Consider the following 14,597-nt stretch of genomic DNA (forward strand, 5'->3'; position numbering starts at 1 on the left):
AGACAAAGAATGATGGAAGGTTGTTTTTTTGGACTGGAGATGTGAGTCCTGCGGTATTCCACAGGGATCGTGCTGGGTCCACATTTGTTTGTCATTTATATAAATGATTTAGATGTGAATATAGAAAGCATGGTTAATAAATTTGCTGATGACATTAGGATTAGTGGATAGTGAAGAAGTTATCCAAGATTGCAAAGAGATCTTGATCAATTGGGTTAATGAGTTGAAGATGGCAAATGGAATTTAATTTGAATGAATGTGAGCTATTACATTTTGGTAAAACAAAGACAAGACTTATACATTTAAAAGTGAGGCCTTGGGCAGTGTTGTAGAATAGAGAGACCAAGGGTTTAGGTACATAATTCTTTGAAGTATGCATCACACATAGGTAAGGTGGTTAAGAAGACATTTAGCTTGCCTCCATTGTTCAGACCTTTGACTATGGGAGTTGAGATGTTATGTTGAGGTTGTACAGGATGCTGGAGAGATGTCTTCTGGAGTACTATGTCCAGTTCTGGTCACCTTGTTATAAGAGGATATTATTAAGCTGGAGAGGTTTTAGAAGAGATTTAGCAGGATGTTGCTGGGACTGAAGAGTTTGAGTTATAAGGAGAGACTGGATAGTCAGAGATGTACAACATGAAAACAGACGCTTCGGTCCAACTTGTCCATGCCAACCAGATATCCCAACCCAATCTAGTCCCACCAATAAGTGGGGTCTCTTCACTGGAGCATAGAAGGTTGAAAGGTGATGTTATAGAGTTTTATAAAATCCTGAGCAGTATAAATAGATTGAATGAATGAATGAATGGCAAGTGTCTTTTCCCTAGATTGGGAGATTTGAAAACTAGGGGGCATATTTTTAAGGTGAGAGGAGGGAGATTTTAAAAAGGCATGCAAGAGAATTTTTTTAAAGAGTGGTTTGAACTTCCAGCGGAGCTGGTGGATATAACTGCAGTTAGAATGTTTAGAAAGCGTTTAAGGTAAGTACATGAATAGTAAATGTTGGAGAGATATAGGCCAAGCATAGGTAGGTGGGACTAGTTTAATTTGTGATTATGGTTTGGACTGAAGCGTCTGTTTCGATGCTGTGTGACTCTGACTCTCTAACAGGTGAAACTAGCTGTTTTATACTGCCACTGTGCAGTAGCAACACAAATAATGTTAACAATTAACAGGATTTTGCTGCCAAGCCAAAAAAAAAGTTACCTCTCTCATACGTAATGTGGTATATGAAATTTCATGTCAGTGTAATGATAGAGATGGGACTGTATGTCCCAGGGACTGATGGATTATATCAAACAGCATATTCCTTTTTCTATTTTCAACCAATGAGGTACTGATTGTATCCGACCAGCCTGCATTTGCAAAACTCCCAACAGTGTTTAACAATAGACATGATTTGGCAGCTAGAATGCATTTGCTAAATATTCCAGTATGTGTGATAAATTACGCTGACAACCAATTTAGAATTGGCGGGAGTTGTTATGAGACAAGGGAAAGGAAATTGCCTGGTCATCATCTGTTAGTACCATGGAATGCTTTAGTATCTGTCAGGACAGACAAAGGCATGGCATCGAATCCTGATCACATATCACCTCTGCTTGCAGATGGGCATTGACCTCCAGTCTGACAGTTTGATTTAGAAATTCTCAACTTCTAACTTTCTCTGGTCCTGCAACTCTCTCTGAGCTCTGTCTTTCTCCAATTCTGCCCTGTTGCTTAGCCATACTTTTCATTATTCCCTTATTGGTAGTTGTGCCTTCTTTCTGCCTCTCTACCCCTCTCATTCCTTTAAGACATTCCTTAAAACCTATCTTTTTGACCAGGTGTTTGATTATCCACCAAATCACGTACTTGTATGGCTGAATGTCAAATATTTTTTATTTACTCATGAGATGTGGGTGTCTCTGGCTAAGCCAACATTTATTGCCCATTCTTAATTGTCCAGGGAGTAGTTATGAGTCAACCACATTGCTATGGGTCTGAGGTGATATGAAGGCCTGACCAGGGAAGGACCAGATGGGTTTCTTTTGACAGTTGGCAATGGTTTCATGGTTACTATTAGACCCTTAGTTCCAGATTCTTGTTTGCCGATGCTCCAATGAAATATCTTAGGATGTTTTACAATATTAAATACCAAATATAATTGAGTTTTTGTTTTCTCCTCAAAATCACATTCGTCATTAAACAAAAGGGTGTCAGAACTGTAAATAATCTTTGTAAATTCAGGGGTGATGGATCTGTCAGGTAGCTTTGAGGTAACTATCCACGAAAGGGTAAACAAGAGGTAAATATCTAACCTTATTTTTGGAGATTGAACAAGTTGGCTAGTCAGAATAACTATGCTGGCTGTAGATAGCATGAAACTTCAAAACTTCCTTATACCTTAGCTTTGCAAAACTAGCAGATTATGTGCCAATTGTCAGTTTCCAATTCAGTTCATTCCCCAGGGCCTTTCCCAGAAAGGGCTCATCTTGCTGTCTAAAATTAGGCATGAAAGAGAAAAGGTTGGGAAAGTAACTAAAATTGGGCGAGTTTTGTTTTTGCCAAGTAAATGACCTACAAACAAAATAATTCTCAAATTGCCAGTTTCTAATCCACGTTGTTCTACCAGCAGGATTTCTTTCCACATCTGTGAAGCGATTACTGATTTTGGAAGCCAGGTCAAATCAATGTGTCAGACCACTAATTTTCATTCCTCATACATCATTGATGCTTAGATTTCTTTGTGTTTCTTTAAAAGGAAACTGATCCCAAATTGGACATGGAATTCTACAAGACATTATCTTTATTGAAGAAGAAGGATCCCAAAATCTATCAAAAAGATGCTCAGTTTTACTCCGTGGAAGGTATGAGTTAGTGTGATTTGACTAGTACTGGGATGTCAGTTTGTGTTGGACAGCCTTGAGTGCCATAATGGTGGTGAATATCGGATTGTTTGGTGGTGGCAATGTTTTCTAACCCTTGCCTCCCTTGTCCGCTGATGAATTTAAGTCAATTTATGGCACAGCTCTTTACCTGCTGTTGTACTATAGCACTTGTGCATCCTAATGTACATTGGTTTCCAGGCAAATTGGAACATTAATTTTAATATATTAATCATGCTGTGGCTTTTTCCTTCCTATTTTTATTATTTCCTCCTGTCTCGCAATCCTCTAAAGATCCTTGAGTCCTAGTCTCTCTGCATCCTTTGTTCCACCATTATGGCTAACCTTTGAGCTGTGTCAGCATCATAGTGCTGAGGATGTAAACCTTTCATTTATGGGTTCTTTCATTCATTTAAGATTGGGCCTTGGAGTAACTTCTCATCCAAAAGATGACATCTTTGCCCATCGAGCACTCCTCCAGCACAATACAGCAATGTCAGCTCTGATTAGGTGCTCAAATCCTGGAGTGGGACTTGAGCCCATGACTCTCTGAGAGAGTGCTAACACTGCACCAAATCTGACTAAACCTATGGAACCTATAAAAATGATGGTTATCCTGAATATCAATTTAAGAATCAGTAACATGTTTTCACTACACCTGCATGTGGTTCCCAAAATAATAAAGTATCACTGGCAACCAAGTGCCAAGAATTTGGTTGAGCTATGCACCTGGGCACCTGGTTGCATTTATCTAACAATGGAAAGTTCCTCTAGGCATTAAACAGGTTTGTGTACATCTAAAACAGAGTGGTAAGTGTGCTTCCAGCGACGTGAGATGCTTTGTTTTGATAACATCTCACCCCAAATTATTACCCTGTTTCTCTTTTTTTAACCATAGGCAAACTGGTTGTACATGTCAGACATTGTTTTTCCACTTTAGATTTCCGGTATGGTTTCATTTTAGGAATACTTGGTATCAATTGGGTCAGAAGTAGGTGAAGACGAGGGAAAACTGGGCAAGGATGTACAGCTACTAAAGGAAGCCTCTCAAATCTTCTATTAACAGAATCCAGCCAAAACGATGATGAGACTGCTGCAAAGAAAAAGGAGAAACCAATGTACCTGAAGGATTATGAAAGGAAGGTCATTCTTGAGAAGGAGGGGTATGTAATATTTGGTGAACATGTCAAGAAATGTAGGATCTATAACAGGATTTTCTGTATTAAAGCCTGTTTTGTTCTAGCTGCAATCTTGCAGCTCTTTCATTCAAAGCCATGGCTGATGCTTGAGTCTATTTGTTGGGGTGGAGTGTCCATCCTTTACATGGACATTTATGAAATGTTTTTAAAAATGTTGCAAACATTTGCATTCCTGTCAGTTTAAGGGAAAGAAACAGGTGGTTCTCTTGTTTTTATGTTATTTGTGGAATTTCATCCACCTTTTGTCCATCTGCTGTTTTACATCCTTGTTCATTCTCTTGTGGGATGATGACATCAATGGCAAAGTCAAACACTGTATTTAACTGGCTTGCTGGGCCATTTCAGAGAGTAGTTAAACATGTCAATTAAACTACTGTTAGTCTGGAGTCAACGATATGCCAAACTAAGTAAGGATGGCAGATTTCTTTCCCTAAAAATCATTTGTGAACAGGATGGAATTTTACAACAGTTTATTATGGCTTCACCTCACTGTCATTGATGGCTAGCTTTTTTTAATTTCAGATTTGTAAAATATTTATCCTCATCTTGAACCAAAGTGGCATTCCCCTTAATTTTAAAATATACCCCTGGTTCGAGGCTTCCCCAACCAGGGGGAATATTAGATTGCATCAACCCCGTCTATCCCTTTTAATATTTTCTAAGTTTCAATGAGATAGTCTGTCACTCTTTGAAACTCTAGAAAGTACAAATCCAGTTTGCCCAATCTATTTTCATAGGACAGTCCCACAATCTCAGGAACAAGGTCTGGTGAAGCATTCCTATGTCATTACCATTACATCACCCCCTCTCTGATTACGGTATTCAAACCTGGGATGAACTCCTTCATTGAAGGAGGTTTGAATGTTCAGTTCACACAGGTTTCAGTGGATGTCAGGTTTCAACATTATATTTGAGTAAGACATGGATAGCAAGCACATTTCTTTCTCTTCTCTAAATGGATTTATTTTTATTACAAAGGAAATATGAAGATGAAGAGAGTGATGAAGAGGGGTTAAGTGCTAAAATTGAGGTAGGAGTATCATAAGTTATTATATTGCCATGTGTAATTGAGTCAAATTACTGTTGGTAGGAGTGGTCTGAGCTTTGAGAGGCAGGAGATAGTGTGCATTCTTTTTATGGGTTGTTTTTGTACATTCCTTTCACCATTATGGTTAGCTTACCCCTCTGATATGGTGTGACCATGGTGGAAGGATGAGAGATGCTGGCTACCATTTTGATATTATCAGTGACTTTCAAAGTGTTAATAACACTGTATATAAATTAGCCGGCTATCTGAGATAGTTATCCAGGAGTGAGAATCCTAGTTGAGCCGGTAAATCTGTCCGATATTTCCATGACTCTGTCATTTTTCCCACTGAAGTCAATTAATTAAGCACAGACTTCTTGCATCCAAGCCTGTGTTCACTTAGTCACTACCATTTCACATATTTATACCTTTACCCTCCAGGCCAACATGGAAGCTGATTAGTTTGGTAAAGCAAGTTCTAATATCTTGTAAAGCTGGAATATGTTCCAGTGAGCATGCCAGTAATGTTTCCCTCCGCCTTTGTTGTTCCAGGCATCTGAAGGAGTCTCTGAGAACCATTATTCTAAAGATGTCTACAAATAAGACTTCTTGGAAAGTAACAGGTGTTGTTTGGTCTTGTTTCAGAGAGTGACATCCCCTACTTATATGGAGGAACAGAAACAACTGAGAGAAAAGTAAGTTTATGGGATCTGGTTCTTGGGATAAGCACTGCTTTTTAATTCAGTATTGAATTTTTCTAGTTCAAACAGTCATATAAAACAGAAACAAATCCTTTGGTGCAACTCCTCCGTGTCCACCCAGTTGCATTTTCCAGTCCAAGTACCTACTTTTATCCCTACTTGTTGGTCTGACCATCGTCCTGTCCACGTGGCTACATAACTCTTCATTCCAAGTACCAAATGCCATTTTCCTGAAAGAAGTCATCTGTTTGATACTTTATTGGATACTTATATAAGCACAATTTGGTGTCATTTTCTTAATCTGACCTCTGTGATATTTCTTCAAACTATTATGTAAAGTTAGTCAAGACTACTTTAGAAATCTGGCCATGATTATCCTCTGTTTTCCCCAAACATCAAATAATTCTATCTCATGTGGTAGACTTGAGGAAGTTAACTAACTGTTGATGTATGACTGATTTTCCCATGACTTCTTCCCTAGCACATCATCTCTTGTTGTCAACATCTGCCACTACCGAGAGCTTTGGCATCAATTTTGAGAAATTATGTTCTGAACCTGAATTGTTTCTGCCTCAGTTTCAGCTGTGGCTCAATTGATAGCATTTTCACCTCATGAGTCAGAAAGTTGTGGATTCAAGCCCTATTATAGAAGCCTGACCCCAAAACTCTAGAATGACACTCAGTGCAGTGCTGAGGAACTATTAACACTGACAAAGTTGTTGACTTTCAGGTGAGATGTTAAACTGAGTCTGCTAACTGTACAGTACTCCAGGGGCTGTTGAACTACAGCAGAGAAAGCTGGTTGACTCCTTAAGCAGTGATGTGGAAAGGGAGTTGATATGACCCAGTTATGACTCTTTGAGATGCCAGGGACCGTAACCCTTCCAGCTGCATTCTGGAAGAGATCAGAGAGAAAAGATTGTGTGGCACCTTGTCATGTCACTCATTTACCTTGAAATTACACTTTTTTTTTTCTTTTGCCTAGCTTTTTCTTGACTCTACTGTACTTTTCTCTAGTTTTCGTAAGTTTGTTGAAGACAGCGATGAAGATGGTGACAGTGGAAGTGATGGTGGCTTTGGTTTGTTGAAACCACGAGTAAAATCTGAAGAGGAGAAGGTGACTTTAACATTTTTATTCTCCTTTCCTGGTGTCTGTGCAGGATCCATTGTATAGGAACGATGATAAGTTTGGGTGATGCATATCATCGCACGAGTAGATCTTTTTGTGTGGCAAGAGACTGACTTTATTGCTCAGTTCCACATTTTATTATAAAAGCATATTATGTATGCTCAAAACTTGAGACAAAAACAAAAAGCATTAAATGTACTCAGCAAGTCTGGTGGCATCTGTAGGGAGAGAAACAAAATTAACGTTTTGAGTCCAATATGAAGGAGAAATGTCAAAGATGTGACTTTCCTTCATGTTGGATTCAAAACATTAACTCTGTTTCTGTCTCCACAAATGCTACCTGACCAGCTGAGTATTTCTGGCACTCTTCTTTATAAATTTTTTATTGTTGCAGTATCCCTATAAATTGCAGTGATTCCACATTTTTGCATGTATTATGTCAAAATACGTGAGATACATTATCATTACATATTGTCCATGTAACATTGCAACAAAAGGAGAAACACTGAAATGAGTAGAAACCCAGCAATCTTTTCTGTTTGTAAATGTTTCTGTGCTGTATGACTCTATAATACTCTCAACTTTGACTACAAAACCCATGTGATTTGAATATTCATTATTAACATTGGTTACTTAGCAACATGGACTGTTTCCAACCATGCTTTTAAAATTAGGCTTTCTCAATTTATAAGTTATAACTGATGATGGGCCGGGGACAAACTTTTCAAGAGAGAAAACTCACCTTCTGTTACTTAAAGCTCAATATTAGTTGGGTCTATTGCTTCAGAAACATCGCGAGCTCCAGCTCCCTTGTTTAATTTCCTTCTCCACGTTTTCATTTCCTTTTCATGGCAATGCAGTTGGAAAGTTTGTGAACTGTGACTATTAATGTAGCCAATGATTAAGATCTATCACTCTTCTGTTCTCAAAGGAAAAAGAGGAGGAGTCCTACATTAACTGGCTGAAAGGACAAAATGATTTACAAGTAAAGGAGGAATTGCAAGATATAGTAGGTACCTTCTATTCAGTTACCACAACTTGGTGTAAGTAGACTTGAGACTGCTATGCATGTATATAATTTAACTTATTTACATTACATTTTTACAATATTTAAACTGGTTTGGCGGAATGCATGGTTGTCTCAGTGCTCACTTATGTCTTTACATTTTGAGAGAGTTAAGAGATTATTTATCTAATGCAGACTACCCTGCCTCTGATCCATTCTTGTAACCACAGTGTTCATGTGTCTGGTTCGGTTAAGTTTGTAGATAACATTTACCACCAGATGTTCAAGGTGGGGTTGATGGTTTCAGAGCTGACAATGTGTTGCTGGAAAAGTGCAGCAGGTCAGGCAGCATCCAAGGAGCGGGAGAATCGACGTTTCGGGCATGAGCCCTTCTTCAGGAATGGTTTCAGGACTATTTTTGCCATTGAATGTAAGAAGAGCTGGTTAGGTTCTTTTTTCCTTGGGGGGGGTAGTCATTACCTGACGCTTTAGTGGTATGACTGTTTCAACGAACAAACGTATTAACTGGTGTAGTGCATACCAAGCAAATATTTCAAATTTAGTGCCTTGTTAGGTGATGCTGACTGAGACAGTGTTTAACTAATCATAGTATCTCAGCTGTAACTGGGGAAGAAAGCAGCCAGCATATCATGTTGTCTGGTTTGGCCATGCTAAATTGCCCATGGTGTCCAGAGATATGCAGGCTAGGTGGATGAGCCATGGGAATGCAAGGATACTGGGATAAAGCACTGGGGTGGCTCTGGATGGGCTGCTCTGTGGGGGGTCCATGTGGACTCAATGGCCAAATGGCCTGCTTCCACACTGCACAGATTCTATGATACCAGTTTTGGTTCAACATCAGTGACCCCTGCTATAAAGTGAGCACATGTAAGTATCTGATATGGATTTTCATGCAAAGAAAGACACTATTGAGTACTAGCAGTCACAATGGCCAAAGTCGAGGCTTCTAGGAATGGAGGAAGTTGGTATTGAAAATTTCAGTTTTTAATGTAGCAATACAGCAACATTTTGCATGAAGTTGTGTGTAGCTAGTCATAGCCCAAAGCTCTCTGAAATTACTCTGTATAAAGCAGAAATAATATCAGTGTGATTTTCCACAATTTGCAGGGCATGGAAGTTTTTTAGTCTCATGAGTGTGTTCCATTTCTTGACTCTGCATTTGCTAGCATTGCCAGAGTTTGCATTTCCTTATGCTTTAATGACTGGTTAGATTGGCTGTTATTCAGAAACAAAAGATTTCTTGATGTCAGCAAGTATTATTGGCTTACCACATCTGAGCATATTACCAGCTGATGGAGGGCTTTGTCAATGCTCAGGCCAAATGTTAAGCTTGTAATGAGGCTCCAGTATAATTCTGTCTGAAAACCAGTGATCCTCAGAATTAACTAATTTTAAAAATAAGCTATTTCCATTTGAATATTTCTTCACTGGGTGATATAGAAGAGTAGCAATTTTGTTTAAGGTTTTTGATGAAACAACTAACTTTTTTATAAAATAGTAATGACACAAAGTATAGGCCATGGACCACATGAAACCTTTGAGTGAACAGCTTACTTTACATGAACTAATATTGAGCTCCAAAAATAGAAATTGCTGGAAAAGCACAGCGGGTTTGAAAGATAGGGCGTTTGGGGGAGGGGGGGAAAGGGGGGGGGGGAGAGAGAGAGAGAGAAAGAGAGAAAAGAACAGTTGGACAGACAAAGCAGTGGATAACGATCTATAGGAGGGTGAATAGGTATTAATGGGAACTGTTAATGGTTAACAGTGGTTGGTGTGTAAAAGCAGACTGTGATAGCAAGGCCAGGTTTATGGGGATTAGGGTAAGGATATGGGAGAGCTCAAGCCCTAAAGTTGTTGAACTCCATATTGAATCCAGAAGGCTGCAGGGTCCCCGAGTGGACAATGAGGTGCTGTTCTTCCAGCTTGTGCTGAGCTTCAGTGGAGCACTGCAGCAAGCCTGAGACACAGATGTTGGCCAGGGAACAGGGTGGGGTGGTGAAGCGGCAGGCAACTGGAAGCTCAGGGTCTTTTTGTTTTTGTGTGGACAGAACGCAAGCATTCTATACAGTGGTCACCCAGTCTATTCTTCATTTCCCCAATTTAGAGGAGACCACATTGTGAGCAGCAAATGCAATAGACTAGATTGTGTGAAGTGCAGGTGAAATGCTGGTGTTACACCTTCTGTGTTGCAACGGCAAGTGCTGTGAGGCGGTGGGGGCGTGTTGGGAGTGAAGGCAGAGTGGACCAGGTGGCCCGGAGGGAACAGTCCCTGAGGAAGGCGGACAGGGAAGGGTAGGGGATATTGTCTGGTGGTGGCATCTCACTGGATGTGCTGGAAATAGTGCCTAATGATCCTCTGGATGTGGATGCTGTTGGGATGGTAGTCTTGAGCTCCACTGACCTATCAGGTAGTCCAAAATAATTCCTTAGCTCTTACGTCTGACAAGCAGCTTGGGATATTTTTCTACATTAAAAGCACTATAAGATTTATGAATCAGCATATGGTGACTACTATCAGTAATATTTGTAATGTATTTCCTCATTTTAATTTAATGTAAACTATTTTATAATTTATAAAAACAAAATCCTTGTAAATTGGCTAGATCAGAAATATAAAGCAGTCTGTCTCTTGAGTTTTCTCTATTAAGCACATAATAGCACTTGGGGCACCAGGAAAGGTGCTACCTAGATCCAACTGAAAACCACATTTGTGAATCTTTTGATGCCAGGCTATAGTACTTGAATAGCCTATCACACTGCACACGATGTAATTTAATGTGCAGACATTCAGGATTGATTGTAAATGTTGCACCATATATTATTCCGCAGACTTGGATTCAGTGAAGTGATTTCTTTGCCTTTCACTTAATGTATTCCTTAACTCCAATGTGCTCTGTTGCATAAGTTCTGAATTAAGTTTTATGTCTCCAGCGTGGGTTTGGAGTCTTCTCTGATCACCCTCTCATTAACTAGTAACCTGTTCTTTGAGTTACCTTAAACTAAGTCAATGGCTAGTGCACTATGGCTGTTGAAGAGATATATACTTTTAAACTATCTTTCCTTCATTTAAAAAGAATCACTTTCAACTATAAGCACATTTGATTTTTAAGAGTCTATCACCAAAAATAGTACCTTGAGACGGAATTCTGCATTTATTCTAGGCAGCACCAGGTTGTGTTCAGATAGTTATAGTCCTGTTGGTCACTGAATGATAAGGCTGCTGAAATGCAATAGTGTGATGTGAGGGTTTAATGGCCTGTAGTAGGAATTGTGCAACAACTTTCCTGACGTTTTCATACCTTTTTTGAGAGAGGTGTCCTGTCTGTGTTGCTTCCCTTTCCCTAACCCATATAGCAGAGATTAGGAATCCAGAGTGATGATATTTTAAATCTGTTTCCTAGCTCTGGCACTCCTCTTATATATTTTTAACTGTTTGAGTGCAGCTTGTCAATATTTCCATCACTGATTATCGTTGTTTTTTGTGATGCAGCAATATCTGAGGGATTATTGGAATGATCCTCAGTTGGAAGAAGGGGAGAGGTTTCTCCGGGACTATATTCTCAATAAAAGATATCTTGAGGAAGAGGAGGAGGACGAAGAGAGGTAAGATACATTTTTAAGTAGCCATGTTCAAATAATTGTTGTTATTCAAACATGGGATGTGAGCTTCACTGTCTGTCTGTACCAGCATCTATTGCCTATCAATCTGCTTTAATTATTTAATTGGATTTCTTTTAATACTATAAAAATGAAAAGGTTCCTCCTCTCGATGCCCTGTCCCTCTTGGGGGGTATAATTGTGCCTTGTAGCAATAGTGCGTGACTGTGTTTATGTTCCAGCCAAGGTATTTATTGGAATGATTTAATGGCTTCCTTAGCGTAACTGAAAAGAAGAACTTTGGACGCAATCAACTGTTTTTATTGCACTATCCTGTTTCAGTCCATTTAAAATTGAATATCAGCAGTGATTGTTTTTTGTTACTGTACATTATACAGTGTTTGCAAAGTAAAACTCAAGAATGTTTATTTGGGGGTTGCTTTGACCAAAAAGGTGATGAGTGTAGTTCGAAATTTGGCAAAGATTACTCGTAATGCTTCAAAAACGAACCTTGCATTTGTATAATGATAACTTGTATTTATGTAGCACCTTTTTTAGATTAGATTAAATTCCCTACAGTGTGGAAACAGGCCCTTTGGCCCAACAAGTCCACACTGACCCTCCGAAGAGTAACCCACCCAGACCCGTTTCCCTCTGACTAATGCACCTAACACTATGGGCAATTTAGCATGGCCAATTCATCTGATCTGCTCATCTTTCGACTGTGGGAGGAAACCAGAGCACCCGAGGGAAACCCATGCAGACACAGGGAGAATGTGCAAACTCCACACAAACAGTCGCCTGAGGCTAGAATTGAACCTGGGTCCCTGGTGCTGTGAGGCAACAATGCTAACCACTGAGCCAGCGTGCCGCCCCAAAGCACAATGAACTGTTTTAAGCCATTTCATAGGAATGTTACAAAACAAATTTGAGACATCAAGACATTGGGTCAGATGACTCGAAGTCTGGTCCAAGCGATAGATTTTAAGAAGAGTCTTATAGTTGTAAAATGAGTTGGAAAAAGATGCAGAGAAGGGAAGTCTAGAGTTTGGAGCCAAGGCAATTGAAAGCTTGGCCTCCAATGGTGGTTAAAATTGGAAATGCAAAAGAAGTCACAATTGCAGGAGCTGAGGCTGAGGAATTGAGTCCTGCAGTGGTCTCTAATCTTTTTACAATGCATATCAATAACTTGGATAATGCGCAAAAACTTAGGAGCTAAATTTGCAGATGGCACAAATTAAGGCATGCAAGTATTGTTATGAAGAGGACGAAAAGGGAATGAAGGCATATAAAGGTAGGTTGAGTGAGTGTCGAGATTGTGGTGCTGGTGTGGTGTGGAGCAGGTCAGGCAGCATCCAAGGAGCAGGAGAATCGACGTTTTGGGTATAAGCCCTTAGTGAGTGAGTGGGAAAAATTCAGGCACATGGAAGTAATGTAATAAAATGTGAAGTTGGCAACAAGACTAAAAAAGAAGCATTTTTACTTAAATGGTGAAAGTCTGCAGAATTCTGAGATGCAAAGGGATCTAGATGCTCTTGTTCATGAGTCACAAAATGTTACTGTGCAGGTATATCAAGTAATTAATGAAGCTAATGGAATGCTATATTTGAAGATGAACATAAAAATAAAGATGTTATGTGTTAGGTATGCAGGAAAGTACTGAGGCCACACTTCAAATGCTGTATGCAGTTTTGGACTCCTTATTTCAGGAAGTGTGTAAATGTGTTTGATGCGATTCTAAGGGATTTATTAGACTTCTGCCTAGAATGAGGAGTGCGTCTCATGGTGAAAGTTTGGACAAGCTAGGCTTGCTTCCATTGAAGTTTAGAAGAGTGAGGGGTGACTTGATTGAAGTATATAAGATCCTGAATGGTCTTGACAATGGGGATGAGGTAAGTGTCATGACCCACTTTAGTAATGTATCCTCATAGTTGAGCCTCAGTACTCCCTGGGTTGTCACAAAAGATCAAGATTTAATTGAAGTAGTCAGAGTCCCCAGTTTACCTGCCTCATGGGCTCTGGTTAACGAAAAATACTGACCGGGTTTGTGCACTTGAGAAGGATTTTTCACTAATAATTCAATCTTAACTCCAGGAAAAGAAAAATATGAATTATAAACTCTTCGACACAAGCAAACAAAGTGTGTTATGGATAGAGGAAAAGATACTGAAGAAACACTGTTCAGTAGCCCCAGTCCACAGGAGTTGATGAGCTATTCTATTTGCCCCCCCCAAGGCTTTCTGTTGTCAGACGTTCTTCTTTCTAGATTGTTTCATTTCTTTCCAGAGGGCTCGAGGCAATTTGTACTCCAATTCTAAAGTATTTCATTTACTGATTAGGAGCAACAACTTACAATAACTGAGTAGAAGAGAATATTTTTATTTTTTGTAGGCTTTGGTTTCTTCACTACATAGAGAGAAAAGAGACCTTGTCTTTCCTGCAGTGTGGAGGCTTCACACTTTATAATGTAAACTCAAGCATAGATTCATTTTTTTAAAAAAAGTAACTGAAATATGTCGTTGTGTACACAAAAGGCCATCACTCTAATCATATTTTCATAGTCTGGTGAGGTGACAGCTAAATGATTGCATGGTTGTCTCTAATGGAGTCATTGACCTTTGGTGACTCTCAACATATGAAATGCTTTTAGCCATGATGAGACATAATAAAGCTTTACGAAATAAAAGTGGCCAGTATTAAATTATATTTGTAGTGTGTGTGACAGCGATTTTAGGAGGTGTTCTCAGGGAGGGAAGTGAGTGTGTGTAGGATACTCTGGGAGTGTCTGCATGTGACTTTTGGGGGTCTCAGTATGCATGTGATTGTGGGGTGTCCTGGGAGCACATAAATATTCATTTGTGCTTCTCTGTGATTGAAATATTTTTATAACTTTCAAGTGATCTTGTGAAGAAATGATACAGTAAAATTGAACTGTGGCTCAGGAGGCTAAACCTGCTAGCCACGGTTCCTGCTGTCAGTCACTATGTACAAAACCCCTTCACCGAAAATGTTGTGGCAAGAATGCTTGTCTGTGAACTTGATGCCTC

General features: G+C 39.4%; 1 protein-coding gene across 2 annotated transcripts in view; it reads left to right on the plus strand.

Moving 5' to 3' along the window:
• Positions 1-14,597, plus strand: part of kri1 (KRI1 homolog) — a 33,784-nt gene that overhangs the window by 1,057 nt on the left and 18,130 nt on the right. For both annotated transcript variants that reach the window (XM_072564256.1, XM_072564257.1), the window contains exons 3-9: positions 2,747-2,852; positions 3,937-4,033; positions 5,048-5,099; positions 5,742-5,791; positions 6,815-6,914; positions 7,858-7,935; positions 11,444-11,556. In XM_072564256.1, the coding sequence (XP_072420357.1) occupies positions 2,747-2,852; positions 3,937-4,033; positions 5,048-5,099; positions 5,742-5,791; positions 6,815-6,914; positions 7,858-7,935; positions 11,444-11,556 (596 nt within the window). The remainder of the gene's footprint in view (positions 1-2,746; positions 2,853-3,936; positions 4,034-5,047; positions 5,100-5,741; positions 5,792-6,814; positions 6,915-7,857; positions 7,936-11,443; positions 11,557-14,597) is intronic.

This window comes from Chiloscyllium punctatum, chromosome 46 (assembly GCF_047496795.1).
Source record: "Chiloscyllium punctatum isolate Juve2018m chromosome 46, sChiPun1.3, whole genome shotgun sequence".
NCBI classification, from domain to species: Eukaryota; Metazoa; Chordata; class Chondrichthyes; order Orectolobiformes; family Hemiscylliidae; genus Chiloscyllium; species Chiloscyllium punctatum.